Source organism: Rhamphochromis sp. 'chilingali' (assembly GCF_963969265.1).
Source record: "Rhamphochromis sp. 'chilingali' genome assembly, chromosome: 20".
In the NCBI taxonomy this organism is placed as follows: domain Eukaryota; kingdom Metazoa; phylum Chordata; class Actinopteri; order Cichliformes; family Cichlidae; genus Rhamphochromis; species Rhamphochromis sp. 'chilingali'.
This window is the reverse complement of record NC_137947.1, coordinates 28,214,987-28,234,882: the sequence shown is the minus strand read 5'-3', so window position 1 is coordinate 28,234,882 and position 19,896 is coordinate 28,214,987. Positions and strand designations below refer to the sequence as shown.

At 37.7% G+C, this 19,896-nt stretch overlaps 1 protein-coding gene across 2 annotated transcripts in view; it reads right to left on the bottom strand.

Annotated features, from left to right (window-relative positions):
* nckap1 (NCK-associated protein 1) overlaps positions 1-19,896 on the bottom strand; it is a 37,969-nt gene that overhangs the window by 16,334 nt on the left and 1,739 nt on the right. The window contains exons 2-11 of one of the 2 annotated variants that reach the window (XM_080869791.1): positions 7,795-7,905; positions 4,242-4,334; positions 4,083-4,139; positions 2,887-3,029; positions 2,675-2,765; positions 1,696-1,833; positions 1,479-1,527; positions 1,205-1,361; positions 926-982; positions 373-469 (exon numbers count right to left, since the gene is read on the bottom strand). In XM_080869791.1, the coding sequence (XP_080725917.1) occupies positions 373-469; positions 926-982; positions 1,205-1,361; positions 1,479-1,527; positions 1,696-1,833; positions 2,675-2,765; positions 2,887-3,029; positions 4,083-4,139; positions 4,242-4,334; positions 7,795-7,905 (993 nt within the window). The remainder of the gene's footprint in view (positions 1-372; positions 470-925; positions 983-1,204; positions 1,362-1,478; positions 1,528-1,695; positions 1,834-2,674; positions 2,766-2,886; positions 3,030-4,082; positions 4,140-4,241; positions 4,335-7,794; positions 7,906-19,896) is intronic. The other variant, XM_080869792.1, reaches the window with a different exon arrangement.

Below are 19,896 nucleotides of genomic sequence, written 5' to 3'. Positions count from 1 at the left end.
GAAACTGGGCAGATCTGATTGTGAAACTGAAGTTCAACACAAATCATAAGGCAGGCCTGGCCTTAATCATGTGCTGCCTTATAATCAGTCATGACAGTAATATGGACCATGATTTAAAATATAAAGATCATGTTGTATTCCACACAACTTGAAAATAGAGATTGAGACGATAAACACCAGCGATAAGGTCATAGATCAAATGAATTAGAGGATATTTCCCCCTGGACTTGCATAAAACCCAACTTGTTTTTGTAACAAAAACAAAGTTATGTCCTGCTGAAAGAAAGAAGGTTTAAACCTGAAACAGGAAGAAACAGAAAGTCTATGATTACAACTGAACAGAGTGTTATTTGCAGTGTTTTTTTATATTACCTTTGGACCAAGCAGTCCAGGTTGGTCAGCTAAAACAGTGGCCAGCTCTTTCAGAGCTGATCTGAGGAACTTGCGCCTCTCTCTGTGCATGGAGCCTCTGTAGGCAGCCAAAGAGACCGAGGAAGTCAGAGCAGTGCATCAAAACATACAAGGCAATGTGATTAAATGGTATTCTGACACTTTTAGGACAATCCCGCAGGAGGACAAAAAGTAAGTAGATGACAGTGACAGCAGAAGAATAAAGATGAAAGGGGAAGACGGAATAAGTAATGAGGATAAAAGCAGAGATGAGGCATGGGGGGGAAGACGACGAATAGAGGATAAAACGGGAGGAAAACATGAAAAAGGATACAGAGAAAAGGGTGATGTTTCACAGTGAAGCTTCCCGAGAGAGGGTAGACGCATATGCTAAAATGACAGTTAAAATCTTTAAATAAAAGACCAGGAATATAAATTAATAATATAGAAAATGGGGGCATTAGAAAAAAAAATAAATAAAATGTGAGTGTATTTTATGTTTGCATGAGATAGTATGAAACAAGGTTATACATACGCATGAGACAGGGCCTGTTCTTTGCACTCCCTGATGTCATTGATGCGTTTGTTGTACCTGCAAAACACACAAGAGGAAAGGATGCTTTAAAAAGAGCAAAATGGGAAAACTGGGACAGAAAATGACAATCAAATCTTCAAATTCCTCAATAAAAATTCAAACCACAAAGATATTCAACAATCATATCAAAGTAAAAAAAAGGAGACATGATCACAGTTTGTGTGATTGTGCACCAGTTAAAGAGCGCCTGCCTGTGTCCACATAGACACATTCTCATACCCTCTGATGTTCACAAAAAGGTCCTCAGCAGCCTTGTGGATGTGGAAAACTTCATCTCTGAACAGACAGAGACAGGTGGAGCTCTGCAGAGCCAACTTCCACAAAGACAGCGCTGCTGCGTCGCTATTCAGCGCCACATGACACAGGATGAAACCAACTGCAGAGAGAACGGAGAGAAATACAGAGCTAACTGCAGACTGAAGCCTTTTGATCATCTGGCACCCAATTCACATGATCAGAGCACTAGATTCGACTCTGCTTCTACACTACTTACAAACAATCCACTTTTCCATTGTGTCCAGTGACAGGTATTCACAGGGCATCTAAAGACAAAGACACAGTTGAATTCAGTTTTTCCAGTTGTATCACTTGGCACAAAGAAGCTCTGACATCAAAAGCCTGCACAGAACAGGTTAATAGATTATTGAGAAGCTTTAAATGATCATTCAGATCATACAGATTATTTTAAGACAGTCAATCGGGATACTAACAGTGTCAGACTGAGCAGGATTGAGCATTGTGGAGGGAGCAGAGATGAGAGAAAGCAGCTGGGCGTTCCTCCACTGGTCAGCTGACAGATTCCTCCTGGGATAGACCATCTGAAGGCTGACCAACGCATCTGACAGGGACTGCAGGAGGAGAGACAGGACTAAATTCTTCCGGTATAAAACTGACTTTTGAAACTAAATAAGCAGCAATTTCAGAGCCACTGTACGCAAACTTGGAAAAAACAAACAAACCCCAAAACCCTTTATAGTGTTGTTAAAGTCATGAAAGTTGTTAAACCATCCTCTTTGTTTTCAATTAAGTTTATTTGAAGTATCAAGCCTGATTTAGACTTCTGCAGGAAATAAATGTCCTCATTTTTTATCGTAACCGGAAACTCTCCCCAACCCTATGCTGTAACCTTCTACACCATTCGAGTCGCTGCGAGCTGTGTCGACCCAACATGAGGCGCATGTCAGGTTACGGAAAATGTTACAGAGTAGGGCAAAAACCGAGTTTCCAGTTATGACGGAAGTCACAACGTAGATTTCCCACGCAAGCATAAGTCATGCATGATTTGAAAAGTAGAAGTCTGTGTGTTTGTGGACAATATGCCACATAAGCTCAGTGAGGCACTTGAAATGCTATGACAACTGAACCTCATTCAAAAACAACACTAACCAATAAAAGCAGAAGTATCTGTAAACACTGTAGATCATGGTGCATATACCAGGGCTATTGATCAAGGAAAATCAAACCAGTGATTATTTTGATCAGTACTGACATCACATTTTTATTCAGTACAGCTACAGGTGTATACACAAGTGATCTACATGGATGAACAGAACAGACGGGTTCCTTTACAGAAACCTTTTTCCTAGTTTTAGTATAGATGTTGCAAACCAAAAGCTCTCTGCATCAACTATCTTGCATTTGTACAATGTTAAAAACCTACATTTCACAATGCACAAACAATTCTCCCACCTTTCCATGTGGAACAAACTCCTCCATCATCTTCTTCAAAGGGTTCTCATAATCCACAATCATTTGGCCCAACCTGGGGTACTCCCGGTCACTGCAGCAACACACAGAGGTAGTGACGTAGTGTCTAAGTAACTGTTTCTACTAACAGTTTATGCTGCTATGATGTCTGTAATAGTGTGCAAACTTCTCACATCAATCTAACTCTCAGTTACCTGGCTCCATGCGTCATCTCATGGGCATAGTTGTAAAGCCCTATGATGGCTTTCCTCTCCTCTATGCGAGAAAGTATTATCATCAGAGTAGTGTATGTTACCACCAGATCCAGGTAGTTCTTAGTCAGGTCAAAATTCACCGTCTGATGGGGGAACACAGGTGTGTCATTACATGAAGCAAACAACAAGAAAGGCAGCGATTACACAGAAACAAGAGACTATATACCTCCATCAAGGCTGAACACTTCCTCTAAAGGAGGGGCAGGCAATTAATGTTCCCAAGAGGCCATATGAGATACTGGGACTGTTGTGGAGAACACCACCAATAAGTTTTTAAAGAGATAAAATTGAGCAGAATTGAGTTCAGCTTACTGGAGTAGCCCCACAACAGCCCCAACAGGCCCTGGGGAATTTTAATTACCCACTCCTGCTCTGAAATATGTATAAATTGAGTTTATACATGCGGAGGTGATCTGGATCCAGTTTAGTCTGTAATATTTTCAAGGACATCAAGATGATACCTTCCAAATTCTATCACTTTGGCGTATCTTTTAAAGTATGACACAAAATGTGCAATTATGCTCTAATTCACAAAGGTAAAGAATCCTTTTCAAAGATCCTAAACTTCAGTGCAGGTTAACTCCCAGGATTTGTCCCAGACTAAACCCACCCTGTGGTAACATTTTCATGCAAACAGAAAAACTGAACCAACCATTTAACTTCCTTGCTGGAGGTAAAACATATTCATAAATACTTCTGTGGCTCTGGAATGCTCAGGGAATGAGGAAGAATGAAAAAAAAATAGAGGAAAGAAAGGGGAGGAGAGAATCTCTTTAGGATTCTTCGGTTCTGAAACATGATGAGGTAAGCACAGGAGAAAGATCTCACTTAATGGTTCTAATAAAAGAAAGGATTAAGTCTAGAAGTCGTCAGGGGGGAAAAAAAATCTTCAATAACTTTACAGCTTATTGTAGTTCAAGACTTCTGAGTGGGATCTAGACTCTTGCTCCTCCTTTGGGCCTCGTTTTCAGTCTCTAGGAAAAGGGAGTCTTTGACCCACAACAGAACTTTGCAGGTTCTGGTGGGTAATTCTTCCTTTTTAGGCTTCTTTCTATGTTTTCTGAAGCGTTAAAACATTGTCCTGTTACATGTGATACACATTCTTTAAAAAAGATAAATAAAATATATTTGCTTACAATGTCAAAGAAGACCTGGCAGGCATCGATGGTGTTCAGCAGCTCACACACATGATCCTATTAATAGAGCGAAGAGAAATGTTTTCATTAGAACCACCAAAGTAAAAGAAACACGTCCTCGTGTGCTTCACCTGAGTGCCACTGTGTGTTTTTCCCCACCTTGAATTCCATGACATCGACGAAGGTAAAATAATAGAGAGCCAGGTTCTTCAGAATCTCTGACTTCTCCTTCTGCAGCTGGGCCAGCTGTTGCTATAAAACCACATGGCAAAGAACACAAAGTTGTGAATTTTAGAAGTGCTGCGTGAACCTGAGGCTTAGGTTTTCCAGTAACTAAGTACTGCTTTCACTGTGTTCCCTTCAGAGTAGTCACAGAGAAACGTCATACAGCAACTCAGGACCGTTTACTCTTTTACAGCTGGTATGATTAAAAGATGGGACTGACTTTGGACATTTCTTAAATGAATCATCAAAATCATCTTTTAAATAAAAAAGAAACTCTGGTTAAGTTCTATTTAACTCTGGAAATATGTTTCTTTGACAATTTGATTTTTATTAACTCTGAAGAGAAATATCTGCATATTCCTATCCCACCCAGCTAAAAAGATGTAATTATCAGGTTTCCCTTCAGGGATCCGCAGAGATCATCAGGTCTTGAGTTTCTTCATTTTGAAGTTAATTAATTGAAACTTAATCAACAGCAAAGCGGCAGAAACCACACACAGCTGCTAAATAATTCAGTTATTGGAGCTAAACTATTCTTAAGACAATTTTAAAAAATGACTTTCTATTCCATGTAGATACATGAAAGTTATTTTACTTTGGTGAAGAACTTATTTCATTTAATGATTTTCTGGAACACTTTGCATACAGGAGAACTTGGTTATCAATTTTCTTCTTTTGCACCTTGTTGTATGTTAAATAAAGTTTTGAATAACTCGTTTTCCGTGTGGCGGTTTTCCAGAAGCTGTAATGAAATGTTTCACCAAAGTAAAATCTGCCTATATAAGCAAAGCAGAAACCATTAACCCAACAGCACCTCAAAAAATAAAACACTGTCAATACGAGTCTTTAGCTGTGGATACAAAGTGTTTTCAAATCCCAGTTTACCTTTAAAAGATTGCTGCATCAATCTTTTAAAGTCTAAAAATCAACATGAAGTATCTGACTTCAGCACCTGAGAAGCAGTGTATTAACATGCTAGAAATGACTGAAGCATACTGTATGTAAATTGAACCCAGCTCCAGAGCAATCTGAGGTCAGAACCGCACCCTAAACCAGAACTGGCCTAATAGGCAAAGGTGGAAAAAGGTCAAAACATGACAAGTCTAGGAAGCGTGAAACACTGCTGCTGCAACAAGGAGTTCAAACATCTGGTATTTGGCTCAAGTCAACTAAAAGTGGAACAATAACTGTTTATTTTTTAATTCCTAAAAAAACAAAACAAATAACAAAACAGTTTTTCTTGCACAATTTCGATTACCTGCTGAGTGACACTCCTTATTGCATGCAGTCAGCAAGTCATTCAAACACCAGCTGATCAGTCATCAAGCAAACCTAACCAACTAGCCAGGTGGGTAACTAGCCACGCAGTCATTCACAGGATGAAGAAGAGAAAATAAAAATGCTGCCAGAGAAAGCTGAGCAAAGCAAAACACACTCCAAAAGAGCTTTAAAAAAACCAAAAAGAAACAAAACCAAAATAAATAAATAAATCCCCCCCCCCCTGCAAAAACAAACACAGGTACAAATAAAAATACATAATATTACAAAACCTAAGTGCTTAAATTAAACTCAAAAAGTTACAGAAACTTAGATACAAAAACTTACCAAAAAGCACAAGTCCGGATTAAGCCAAGTTTAGCATGCAGAACACAAACAAACACAGAAACAAAGCAGAAAAACAACATAAGAGACACATTTTTAAGCACAGTTATACTGAATAAAGCAGTTAGCTACACACACAGTATAAACACACATACGCGCACGCACACACACACACACACACACACACACACGCAAACAGCTTTTTGCTAAATGGTGCTCTGACACAAACGCCATATGCTAACAAGTAAAGCTAAAAAGAAAAATCTGATGAGCAATGACTTTAGTTCACTTGACACACATGCGCACACACACACACACACACACACCTGACAAAGGTGTAAGAGATGCTGGATACCCAACGCCATCACACCAGTGTAGTCTTTACCTGGCCAGCCTATTTCCAGCCACCACTGGAAATGAACAGATCCTCATGCATATTCTGTCTCATTTTTATTTCAATTTTTTTTTAACTTGTCTGAAAGAACAAAGTCCTCGGTAATCAGCAGTTATTCCCCTTGCTCTTATTTTGAAAGTTTAGTCACTGCCCTACTCTACTCATTATTTTGATTCCCTGGCTGGGCCGCCGTCTTTAATTTAACTTGGCTGCCTCTGTAGAAAGGTTAGAGTCTCGCCATCGGACGAACTGAACTTGCTGTTTGAGCTGGAACCAATGATGGAAGTCTTTTCTATGCTCTGGAGAAAGCTGTGATAATTGTGAGGTAGCTGATTATATTTCTCAGTTTCTTTGTCACCAAATAAGTCTTTTAAGAAAATGTGCACACACAAGCACACACACAAAACTAAACCTGTGGGAAACCATCTTCTCAGCTATGTTGACCCATTTCTTTTTAGAATTAAACCCAACTCAAATTGCATTACATGGTCACATGACTATGGAAGAGGATTAGGGCCACCCGAGGAAAAGTGGGGATGTCTTTTGTAAAATTTTGTAATATTGTAAAATTATCAGGCACCCTCTAATAGAGAAAAACTTAAATAAATAAATAAATCCTCAGATCTTCAACATAAGATCAAAGCTTCCAAAAGCAAGGAAACAAACAGGCAGCCAACCAAACAACCAGATCAACCAGCCACATGGAAACCCTACTCGATTCACGGGCAGTCAACAATACTCCAGCAGTTTTTTGGGGCTAGCTGAGCAATCCAATGCAAGATTAAAGTGCACGCGGGCTTAATTAATAAATGGAAAAGTAATTTGCCTGACACATGGTGTCAGGGAGGACAATGGTTTGTTACCTTACAGGAATCTCCCACACTGACTGCTAGGCACCTAAAAATGGTCTTAACATTTACTGAAGCACCAAATCAGAGTGATGTAGCTTCCTGAGTGGGAAGTAAGCTTAATGAAAAAACAAATAAACAAGTCCAATAAAAAAAAAAGAAAAAAAGAAAAGTATAAATCACATCCAGAAACAACATCATTTGGCAATTGCCAGACAGAGTTTATATAAACAAGTTAGTAATGCAAGTGAATATCTCGCTAAACATTATATAGAATTAAATTAGCAAAAATACGTGTCATGTTTCAAAGTATTTCGTTTGTAAACTAATACTTCTAATACAAATTTTACTTTATTTTTTTTATATCTCAACTGATTAGCAGCTGCTTTTACATGCTGTTCAGTGTCTGGGTCTATTTCTGCCCTATATTTGTAGTGCAGGAGCTTTTTTATTTATTTATTTTCAATAAGATAGCAAATTATAAATGCAACAATCAGAAGATATGGAGAGCATAAAAATAGAGCTGCACCCTTGATTCAAAGTGTGTAGTAACGAAGACAAATCAAATCATCTATCCTGCTAAAAAGACACTTTTTCCTTCCACTTCTCTTTGCATAATAGACGTATACGTAGGAATACTCACGTTGTTATTCCGCGTCTCCACTGCAGGAAACTTCCTGACAATAAATTTAACCGCAGACTCCAAGTTCTTATCGACGAGATAGGAGGGCTTAGCCTTGGGATCGCCACATGCCTGTGGAGGAAAAGAGAAGAGGACGTGAGGAGAGAGGAAAAAAAATATGACAAGTACAGTGCTGCTACTGAAACATCTGGCTTTTTTACCCTTTTCTCACTTTCTCATAGTATGGCATGTTAAATTTGTTGTATTTACTGGGGTTGGATTTAGTGCTCATAGTGAAACCTGGTTTATCCCAGGACTGATATCAGAAGAGGCGTTTGAGTGAATGAAATATCAGCACTGCATATATTCAGTGGTGTTTCCAAACCAGAGGCATATTTAAGACATGAAAACGAACACACACACAAACTTGATGCAGTGGCATGTGCAGTCTTATTTTCCATTAAGATGCACATGCCAAAAAAAGGATTGACAGGGTAGATTTCCACCAGGCTGAACAAAGTTTGGAAGTCTGCGGTTTTCATGTTTGGATAAACCAGGTTCAACTGAGCAAGAGCCTGAACTTATCAGTGGTTCTCAGCTGCTGAGCTGTAGAGATTAGAGATTTTAAATAGAATAAATACTTAAAATTGCTCATTTCTACTGATTAGACAGTTGCTTTTTGTGAATAATAACCCTATAACCAATAACTGACAGAATTTTAATTGAAATTTAGTTCTTGGTTATTTTAGTTCTGATATTAAAACTGATAATATGTACCAACTGGTAATATTTTAATATCTGTTTTAGTACATATGAAATTACATATAACTCGGCAGTCAGGGTGGTGGTAGCATAATTCACCAGGCTTTATGAACCTCATGTCATGTTTTTCCTCACTGATAACTAAATGACAACCAGACTTAAGTCTAGAAAAATAATTCTGTCTTGAGTTAAATATGACAACTTATGACTGAAGATATTAGGGTCCATTCTATGACATCATATGAAAGGTATGAAGTGGGGATTTTGACTTACAGATTACTTTTACACATTATGACCTAATTATTTACGCATTTTCATGAAAAAAATGTTTTTAAAAGGGTAAATTATAATAATAAATACCATGGTTGGTTACAGTTAAAATCTGCATTATTGTGTTATTATGATCAGTAACGAGATTATTATTATTCCACACGATTACTCAAGACGTTTACCTAAACAGACGTTTTAAACTTCCTCTGAGTGAACTTCCTTGAAATTTAATTCTAATTCCAATGAAAATAAATAAGAAGGAAAGAGCTGAACGCCTGGCAGGGAGTCAATTTGAGCTTGTTGGAGTGACAAAAGTAAATTTGGTGGGCTGAAACACAAAACAAAAGCATTGATGCAAAACAGAATGCGGCATAATAATCATCTATCTTGTTTTAATAGTTTTTGAAGCTAAAACTTTAACTGAAATGAATATTTGATGAATTAAACAGCCCTCTAAAGCCTCCTTCAAGACAAACCACAGTATTTTAATAAATGATTAACTATTTCAGAAAGCAATTGGTGGCGGTTCCTTAGGAAATTACAATTTGGTTAAATTACTAGTTTTTAAGACTTTTGTTAAATATTGTTTAGTGATGGTTTACAAACAATTAATCCTGAAAGTTTAGCTTTGTTGTCAACAACACAAATGAGGCTGAGAACCACTGAGAGTCCCAGGTTACAATGGTTTCAGTGTCAAACTGTGTCTCTGAGTGGTTAGTAACACCACTACATGACGGGAAGAGCAATGAGCAGGTAGAGGGAATGAAACAGAAGAGAGAAAGAAAAATAGGTAGAAAATGGGAAGGAGGGAGAAATTAAAGGCACATGGAGGCTTCAAGTGAGAAATGGCAAAGTAGGGCACAGAACGAGAGAGAGATAGAGATAAGTGTTCAGAGAGAAAGCCTTTTCTTAGTTGAGTGTTTTCTATCCTACATGAGCAGAATTAATTCACTGCACCTGCACATTTCTGCTTATTCATATTCTAATCTTTTACTCTGCAGGTGTTGAATTGTCTGCCCTGACTGCCTGGCAGGAAGCAACAGCTCTCATGCATTATGGGTAGTGTAGTAGCAAATGGTGAGGAAGATGTGGTCCATGCATGTGCCATAAACAGAGTGAATGTGTAAAGTTTATTGGCTGCCAACACCGAGGAACAATCCTAGAAGAGGTCAGACCCTTTGTTCTGAGGATTCACTTCCTCGTGGTTAATGTTCAAGTTTAGAAAGTGGAAGTACACATTTAGAAAGGCCAGAAAAAGTAACATGAAGTTACCATAATGAGAACTGCAACACTTAGCTGTACTATAAATGAACTGTTTTCTACACTGCAGGAACAAATCATAGCTAGTGGCCCATCAGGCCTGCAAACAGCAACACAAGCATAAAACCTGGATTTCAGTTTGCATGGCGCTGAAAGGTTTCCAGCATCAGCCAGTACAAAATGAACCCGCAACACAACAACACATGCTAATTCACACTGACAACCTCGGTATCAAAACATGATGAAATGCAGGCTGGAGATTCAGGTTTTGTTGACACTCCCACAAGACAGCGAGCAGTAGCTCCATTTAAAGCTGTGTTGTAATATACCGCATCACTGACAATGGGTTTGGCCTTAAGACTCTGAAGCCTTTAAACAATGGCAATTAGTGCCCTCTCTTTTAGGATTTAAAGTTTAATCACGCTTTAAATTAAAAAAAATGGCAATAGCTACTATAGAATCATGTCAAAGCTTGTGGCTGGTTTAACCCCAGTTAAAGAGGAAACAGTGATAAGCAGCTGCTACCATTATGTATCTGCTAAAATTCAACTTGGAATGCAGAATGGTGCAGACACAATTTTAATTCCCTAAAACTATGACATGAAAAAGAAAATCCAGTCTACCCAGCGAGCATAATCAACTACAGTATATGCATTTTGCTAGAGACAAAGCCAAAACCCAGTTCTGCTCTGCATGCTTAGCTCTTACAGTTCTATAGCTGAAACGCACTCACTACTGCTGGATCTGAAACACATAACACATGTGGACACTATGAAGGGATTGGACACAAACACACAACACCAACAAGGTTTCAAGACCCATCAATGACAGAATGGACCTAGAGTCTCAGCTTGTTTCCTTATGCCCACCTCTCTCACACCAGGTCAGACAGCAGCCAGACAATGTTCAAAGGCTAAGTGAAAATCTGCTCAAGTGTACGAGAGGCAGGCTGAATTTTAACTAGGTTAAGAACAAGGAACCAAGATGTGACTGTTAAATCCATGCAACTGCAAAAAGCACAAGCCTGGCTTTGCTAACACAGCACTCATCTGGTGACAGCACCACTAGGTTCACCCAACAACAGACTAGTCACTATGTCTGCAACTGTAATGTAGTTACCCTCTGACTCACACCGGGGAACTGCAGAAAAGACATTGTTCAGTTACTACATCACATTGATATGCTAAACGCAGTGTTTTATCATGTTTTAGCCCAAATTCAAAGCATAAGACAATTCATTTATAGTTGTTGTAAATTACATTAACAACTCTACATAGTCAGCAACTTCAACAGTTTTAAACTGAGTGTAACAGTTATTAGAAGAATTATGTGTGTAATTATGTATTATTTATGCATTTAGTGATAGCCTGTGTATTTTTAAAGTCACAATTTTGAATGTTTAGCACACAAAAGTAATTTGACACAACAGACAAACATCAGTCCCCAGTGTGTTTAAATGCCACTTTATCAATCAACAGGACCAATGCTGCCTGATATGGATATTCAGCCAGTCTGTTAGCGACATACTGCTAAGTTTTTAAACACACAATAAAAAAAATATACTTAATTTAATTATGTGCTTCCGGTTTGACTTTTCACCTTCAGAGCTCATACATGTGATTCTATATAGCATTTCTACTGATTCTCTAAAGTTAAATATTAATCAAAAAAACAAAAAACATTTCCACAACCCTTCGAAAGCTCTAAAATAGGGAGGAAACACACACTGAAAAATTTCATACAAACTCCTATTACTTGAATGATAGTTTGCCACTAATATCAAGTCGAGTGAGTTGCAATTAATGGGCTAAAACATGCAAAACCCCAATTCTGATTATTTTTCAAATTGTATAATAGTATATTAAAGAGATTTCTTTAATTTTCTTGAATTTTTTCTTATTTGGGTTCAGTTAGGATAACTCTTTGGGTATTATTGACCATTTTATTTTCAGAAGAACAGACCATAATTGGATAACTAACATCTTAGCATCACAGATCAAAGACATGAATACTAGTTAAAATTTGACAGAGTTCATATGGCATGGGACTGTCTGTTAGTGCTGGTGGTGGCTAGTGCAATAAGCTGGTTGGCTGGGTTTGGGTGGGGTGGGGTGGGGGCTGATGGCGATATGGATGGAAGGAGGGGCGCAGTGAATGAAGGGACAGGGCATGGGAATAAGCTGAGAATCAGTAGTGGTCAGGAAGGAGTAAGGGAGCTGTTGCCTGGATACCAGAACAGACCTCAGTCTCGCCTCCACCATCGTTTCTCCACTCCGGGCAGCAATTAAACAGCTGAGCTTCTCAAAGGGTCCCCACACTGACCGACATATGGCAGGGGACCATGGGATACTTAGCAGCGGGCCAAGGAAGCACACATCTGAGGACTAATTACAGTTGCTAATTACTGGATGCAATATTTGAACGCTGCTTGGCACCTACTGAGTGACCCTTCAGAATCTGTGAAAACTACCTCCTCCCTGAGATGATTTCATTTTTGTCTGTCATTGCTCTCAGTGTGAGCGCCTTCATTTTCACAAGGAGGGATTAACTGCTGGGGAAAAAAAAGAAACAGAAAGTTCCCCAAAGAATGGATGGATGGTCTCATGTGATATGAAACCACTAAAGCACTACTCCAACCTGCTATGACTGGTGTATTTCTTGACTGGTTGGCAAGTGAAATCAATCGTGAAGATGGTGCTGCATAAAAATCCTCCTTATGATTGCTCTGGTTACTGGCAGACTGTCGCGGTTGTATATAAGATGCAGACTTGTCTGAGAAAACTTGGAGAACATTCACCTTCAAAGTAACTGCTTTAACCAACATGTTTCAAATGAAGCAACTTTTACTTTGAAGGTAAATGGTGGCCCATTCCAGTTTGTATTGCACTTTTTCCAATTTTCACTACCGCTTAACCAGTAGTTAGTGAATGTTTTAGTGCAGCATCTTTACAACCGCCAGCAACCATTTGCCAACAGGTTGGGGAATAATTTTTCCTTAGCGACCAGTGGTTGCCATGATATCCTTCTATCAAACTGATATAACGATGCTGTACTAAGTGCACTGCACAAACGGGGCTCCAGAGGGCACTTCTGCTGGTAAGCAGTCTTTATGAACTGTGGAAGATGGCAATAGCTAATTGTTTACCATTCAAAGATTTAAAAATTATTATATTTATATTTTATTGTTTTTTATTTTATATATACATCTTATTTTTATTTTATATTATATATTATCTAAATAGTCATTTAGTTAGAAAGAAAGAAAAACAATAATAGAAGAGGGTTTTTTGGTCCTAAACAGTATATTTCACCTAACCCTTTTTAGGTGGTACTTTCAAGATATTGCCATCTACAATTATACCAAATAAACAGAAGAAGGCACGCCTACCTACTGGCATGAATCTCAATTTGTTGCTATTAATAAACAGAAAAAAAAAACATATAGCTACTATTACTGACACATTATATACACAACTATTATTGCATATGAAACACATCCATAACCCATCATAATGTATATTTTTAAACCTTTTTAAAGAAATGTTTTCACTGTGTGTATTATTAAATTTAATACAGGACTATGTTGTTATTTTATCATGTATACTGGACTTTTACACACCATAGGTGAAGATTTAAACACCTGTTAACTATTTTTCCAGCGACAAAAATCTAGTTTGGGGACTGCTTCAAAGACTGTCTATGTGAACTAAAATTAAAAGGCTTTATTTTATGGGGAAAAAATGTAGTTGATGTCTGAATGCTTTATCATAAGCAAATGAATAACACAATGAATTAACATTGTGGGTTGGTAAAATTGACAGGGAATGGAGCCCAGCCTTACTTTCAGCACTACAGATGAAGAGGAGTGAGGCACAAAGGAGAGGACCAACAGATCAGTACAGGTAGCCAGGAGGAGGACGGGGAACAGGGGAGAGGAGGGAGAGGAAGGAGTTGAGGAAGGGTGACAAGGGGAGGGGTTTCATCAGTGGAAGGTGATAAATTTTGCAAACCTTCCAAACTTGTCCTTGCTGCATAGGAGAGGGGGGAAGCATTGGAACGGAGAGAAGAAGAGAAGAAATCAAAACAAAGAGCCCACCCAGGCAAACTGCTGGATCACTCATCCATACACTCACTCACGCTCTCTCCATGTCAGACACACACACACACACACACGTTTTAAAAACAACAGCTGAGGTGTTTCCTGCGTGCTGGAGAGTTTGTTAAGGATAGCCCTTCTGGCATTTCGTTTCAATACAGCACATAAAAACACAAAAATCATGCCGCGCCAACATGTTATCACATTAACACTTATTTTAACGCACGCTGTCTTGAAAGTAACACAATGTGTAGTAATTCTACCTACGCTCTTCAGCACATTGAAAATAACATCCATTTTAAGAGCATGGAAAGCCTTTTTGTCTTGCACAGAAAAGTGTGAAGTTGAAGTTGGGCCTTGCAGTTTTATAATGTTGCTCCACATTCGTGTTCTGGCTGTTGCTTAGTAACTGACGATGCAGTGTTTCCTGACTGCATCCGTGGTGCTCTGATACGTGTGAGACAATTCACTTATTTCTGGACACCAATGGCTCTGGTGCTGTTTTAGCTACAAAAAATTGAAACACCTGAAACTGTGAGTTTGTTCAAACTGGTTTAGATATATTAATATAAGGAAAACATATTTGTTAGTTGTAACAAACAAGTTCCAACAACTACTAAGCAGTTCTGGGGCTGGATTTGACAAATACACATTAAATGCAGTGTATCCTTTTTTTTTTTTCCCTCTCCACCAGCATTTCCAAGCAATCTGTGACAACTGATGTGCTAACTTAACATTCAAAGGCACAAATATCTGTTACAGTATTTCCACATGAAACACATTTAAATAATACAAATTACAGCTAAAGGAATTGATTCTGTTAAATAAGATAACAACACAAAGGCCAAATCTGAGCCAGGAAAAGCTGTGTAATGCCTGTTTTGTCCTTGTCTGAAAGATACTGGTGCACAATAAATTAAGACGTGAAATCTGTATCATGTCAATTCATCCTTTGATCATGTTATCTGGGTAATAGGGAAAGTATGGGTGTAACTTAGCCTATATGCAATCTTTGGTTCTGTACGAAGTTTCCAAATTTGAGTACACGCTCTGTAAATATTTCCATGATAGCACCAGCTCCAAACCTTCTTCCAACACTTTTTAAACACATTACATTATATACATGTCATTTGTTTAATACATGCACTATGTTAACTAATGCTACTCACTAACTTTGACTTTTTATTGGCTTTCCTGCAGCTATAATCTATGGCATCTCTACCAACCACCATACAAAGCCCATGCCAAGATCCCGGGTCTCATTTTTCAATTACAATTTTAATAAAGCGTTTATAAACAAGTTTGTTGTTTTCTTAGTGTTAACAAGAAAACAACAAGACAAGACACTCGGAATTAATCTTTGCACATGTTTAAAGCTTAGAGTAAATACACTGCTCAATTAGTATTTAATTCTATTCATGATGAATATGTTGCCAAATATGGCATTTCTTTTAAATCTATATATATTATGAGTCTTTTCTTACACACACACCATGCAGTATATTCAACTGCATGGTGTCAATCAATTGATCAGTTAGCCAGTCAATTAAAAATGTTAAGGATTTATGATTTGTTTGTTTTTGTCTTTATGTATCAAAGCTTGGCTACAAAGCCATGGCCCTATAAGCAAACTTAAAATGAATACTGGGCTCTGTTTTCACAAGTTCAGATTTTATTTCCGGTAGCATCTATTACATAAAGGAAATGGGGAATCCCTCAGGAAACATTTTAGTGACACCAGGCATTTGAGGTCTGTGGTGACAGACGTGAAGGTGATGCCATGAAGGGATGAAAGTCAGCAGGTTTTCATCCAAATCAAACAGCTAATTTCACTTATTGAGCACATGTCAGCAAAAAGAAGCACCTGAAAAACTGCCGGCTCTTCCCTTAATGGCGAACTCACCCTAGCCGATTTTATATCTTCAAATCAAACAGAATTAATTTTAAAAAATATTAAATTTGCCAGCACTCTGATGAAATTCACTTTGCACTGCATTTTCTTTGGGGCAACATGCCACTGAAACCATGTAAAATTTATGGAGGTCTTGGGCCTTATCCATCTCATAAAGTAGCCTTGAAATTAAAAATGAGGAGTAAAAATGCCCCTGGTAATCAGGTGTGCCCTTTAATAAATGTCAACCTGCAAATTTTCACCCCAGCAGTTATTCATTAATGTGTTAATGTCCCCTCTGCGCCACCATACAATAGGTAAGCTAATGGCCAGGCGATACTTTTCAGTATTTTCTCCGCAACAAAAGGAAAGCAACCACATTTTGTGGATCAGAATGCAGAGTGATGCCGAAAAAAGGTTTTGAAGCTCAGGGGAAGAAAAAAAGGCTGGTGGTAAAAGACAGAAGAAGGGGCATTAAGTTTCTGGAAGGTAAAAGTGATAACACTTTCAATAAATTTACAAATATTTGATATTTTACCAATATACAATTTAAAAAAAAAAAAAACAGAAAAGAAAATTTTATATATATATATATATATATATATATATATATATATATATATATATATATATCCATATCCCCAAATGAACCTGAATCATAAAGGAACAATTATTTCAGATTATCTTCCCAAAAACTGCTTCATTTCATCAAACTTTGGTATATCTTCTGTTTTGACTATGTTATTGTACAGAACTTTGGTCAACAATTGTTGTTTTTAAAAGTGCTATATAAATGAATAAACTTGAAACTTGAACTTGAAAGCAAAAGTACTGCAAGAATCACCAAATTAGTAACGTTTCAGAGATGCTGTTTAATTGTGATGGTGTCACAGATGTGTAGGTATAACTTAAGAGACCTTTGAAGAACTTTAAACTAGGGATGCACCAATCCAGCTTTTTCCACTTCCAACATGATGAGGAATCCTTGGCTTTAAAGGTTTTCCAATACAGAGTACCAATCTGATATCAGAGTTAATGTCTCACTGTGAGAAAATGACTGAAAACCATCATTTTATGAGCAAAGTTTAATGAAACAACTTTCATTCTAACTTGACTAAAAATAACAAATACATCAAAGGACAAATTCACTATACTACATGCCAAAGATGAATACAACAGAATTAAAAAAATAAATAAATACATTAGCATTATCTGTTTAATTTATTTGTACTAGTCTGATTTCAGCCCACAGTGAAACCAACATCCCTCCAGCTCCTAGCTTACCTGATGTCTCTGACAGAACATAATCAAAGGAAAGTAAATAAGAGTACCTGAATAAAAGTAAATATGAGAGAGAAGCCAACGCATCGATCCTGTCCAAGCGCTTAGATGTTAGCTTCTTCTGTGCACAAAGAACTGCACAGGATCCAGATATCTGATTGGTGCATCCTGAATTTAAACATGACATCTGAAAAGCAGTTTAAAGACTTTTCTATACATTTCAGCAACACAACTGCATTCTTACATATTGGCCAGTTTTGATTTTAGTCACAATAAACTAAAGGCCTTTGACTCAAGTTCCTCAGACATGGATTAAGTTGTAGTCTTGGACTAAATGTGTTTTTTCAATGCTTCAGTGAATGTTTCTCTTATTTTAGGACTAAGCTTAATTCATTTGTGGGAAACTGACTGAATATTCTTAACACTAGCTTTGGGGTGAGGGGCACGAAGGGTTAGCTGAGTGTGAGTGGGGTTAAGAAGAACAGATACCCCGAAGAAGTAAAATGATGTTAGAAGGTCTACTGGCTGAAAGATAAGCACAGCAAAGAAAAACTTTAATGCCAGCTCAGCCAAGATTAATTAAGGAAAAGATTTTAGGGTTTCTGCAGATAGTCGATGGTGTGATGAGTGAATATGCTTAAAATGGATAGGAACATTGCTGTGATCTTAGATGAATTACTATCTCCCAAAGGTAGAAACCAAACAACAAAGCAAACACAATTATCTCCACTGATTAAATATTATAGGAAACTTTGATAGGGTTTGCAAGATTAAAGAACCAAATCAAAAGATTGAGCCCATGGATTTTGGTACAAATTTCTGCCCCAGTTCTTTCATTCCTAGCTTTGGGATGCAGCTAATACTGGATGCTAGGACGTTTTCTAATATTACAAGGTAAAATGAAGCATTAAAATAACATATGAACAGGTCAGAGTGGATATGTTCAGAGGATTTATGGTGGGGCAGGTTTGAATATAGATAGATATGAAGATGATGGGACAGACAGAAAGAAAAAAGGAAGGAAGGAAGAAGGGAGGGAGGAAAGGAAGGGCGTATTAAGAAGAGTAATCAGCAGCAAAATCTTAGTGTCTGACTGCTCATACTGTGTTATAACTTTAACAGACATGCTCAAAGCAAATTTATTACTACAGTGGCATTTTAGCTGAGTGTTTTACACAATGAGGGTGCCTTCAGACCAAAACAAAATAATGCTTTGAAAATTAAATGCTGTAGAAAGACACCTCCAAACTACACATGGGAAACAGTATGGGCTTTCAGACAGTTTAACACTCTACTCTTCACTTGTTAAAACTGGCTAAGATATGACTGGCCTCTTTCACTCGCTCCCTCTTTTTCTATTCATCATACATACTCAAGCAACAAAGGCTCATCCCACACAAACAGACCCACTACTCTTTTTTTCCCTCCCACACACACAAAGCATTAGTGTAAAACTTGAGCAAGAGTCAGTTAACATTAGTAAATGTGTCTTATATAACTGAGCCTATTGCAATAAGAAGCAGATGTAGTATCAATGTGGGCACTGAATTTATTTTCCCACCACGTCACTTTAGCTTCCGCATGAGTTTACTAGTTTTATTGTATCTATTTTTATTTTACTGAATTATTATGTGTGCTGATGTTTATTCATCAGCACACTAATGGCTCATAATTCGACAGACATCCCAGTCTAAAGCATCCTCATAATTTCTGCCTTGGAAAATTTAAAACAATCAAAGAATGATTTCTAGTTTTTTATATTAGTTAACTAAAATGCAGTTTGTTTGTTTTTTACTTCTGATCTAGTCTTGGTTTTTAAGTGTGTTTGTAGTCAACTGTAATAGCCTTAGGGCACTTACCACAAACATGCAAGTAGGGTGTGTTTTTGATGCTTTTGGGTGTGTTCTGCTATGAAACTTTAAGGCTATGGTCAAAAAATGTCAGTTTTGCTTAGTTTAATTTGCAACTGCACAAAGTCGATCAGGAGGCACCTGCATGACAGCCATAAAAAGAGCTGGTGAGATTCTGATCCTCTAAATATGAAGGAAAGGAGATCAGCATGTCCCTTGTCACCTCCTTTTAGCAGAGGATAAAGCATCCTGTATCAAAGGAAAAGAGATAATACCATGCCATAACTCATAGAAATGCACTATCCAGCAATCAATCATTATGATTGTGAAACAAAGCTGATGGGGTAAACATTAATTAAGTTTGTTTTTCTTTTAATTTGATAACCGCCTGATATGTTATCAGTCGTGTTATACCAACAAGGAAAATGATCAAAAGCAGGCTGTTGTGATAAAATCTGCTTCAAGGAGCTCTATGCATTTTTAGCATGTTCAAATCTTTACAGTTAACTGAAGGGTTGCCATAATTCATTTTTGCATCATTTCTGTCCAATACTGCATTTTCAGCCTTAAGGTTCTTAAGGTTCAGGCTCAGAAAGCTTTAATAAAGGCAGGAGTTACACTGGGCCATCTCTCCAGCAGTGTCAACTCAATGAGACACTTCATTTCACTCTATAAGCCATTTATTCCTATGTATTGAACACTGAAAAGCAAAG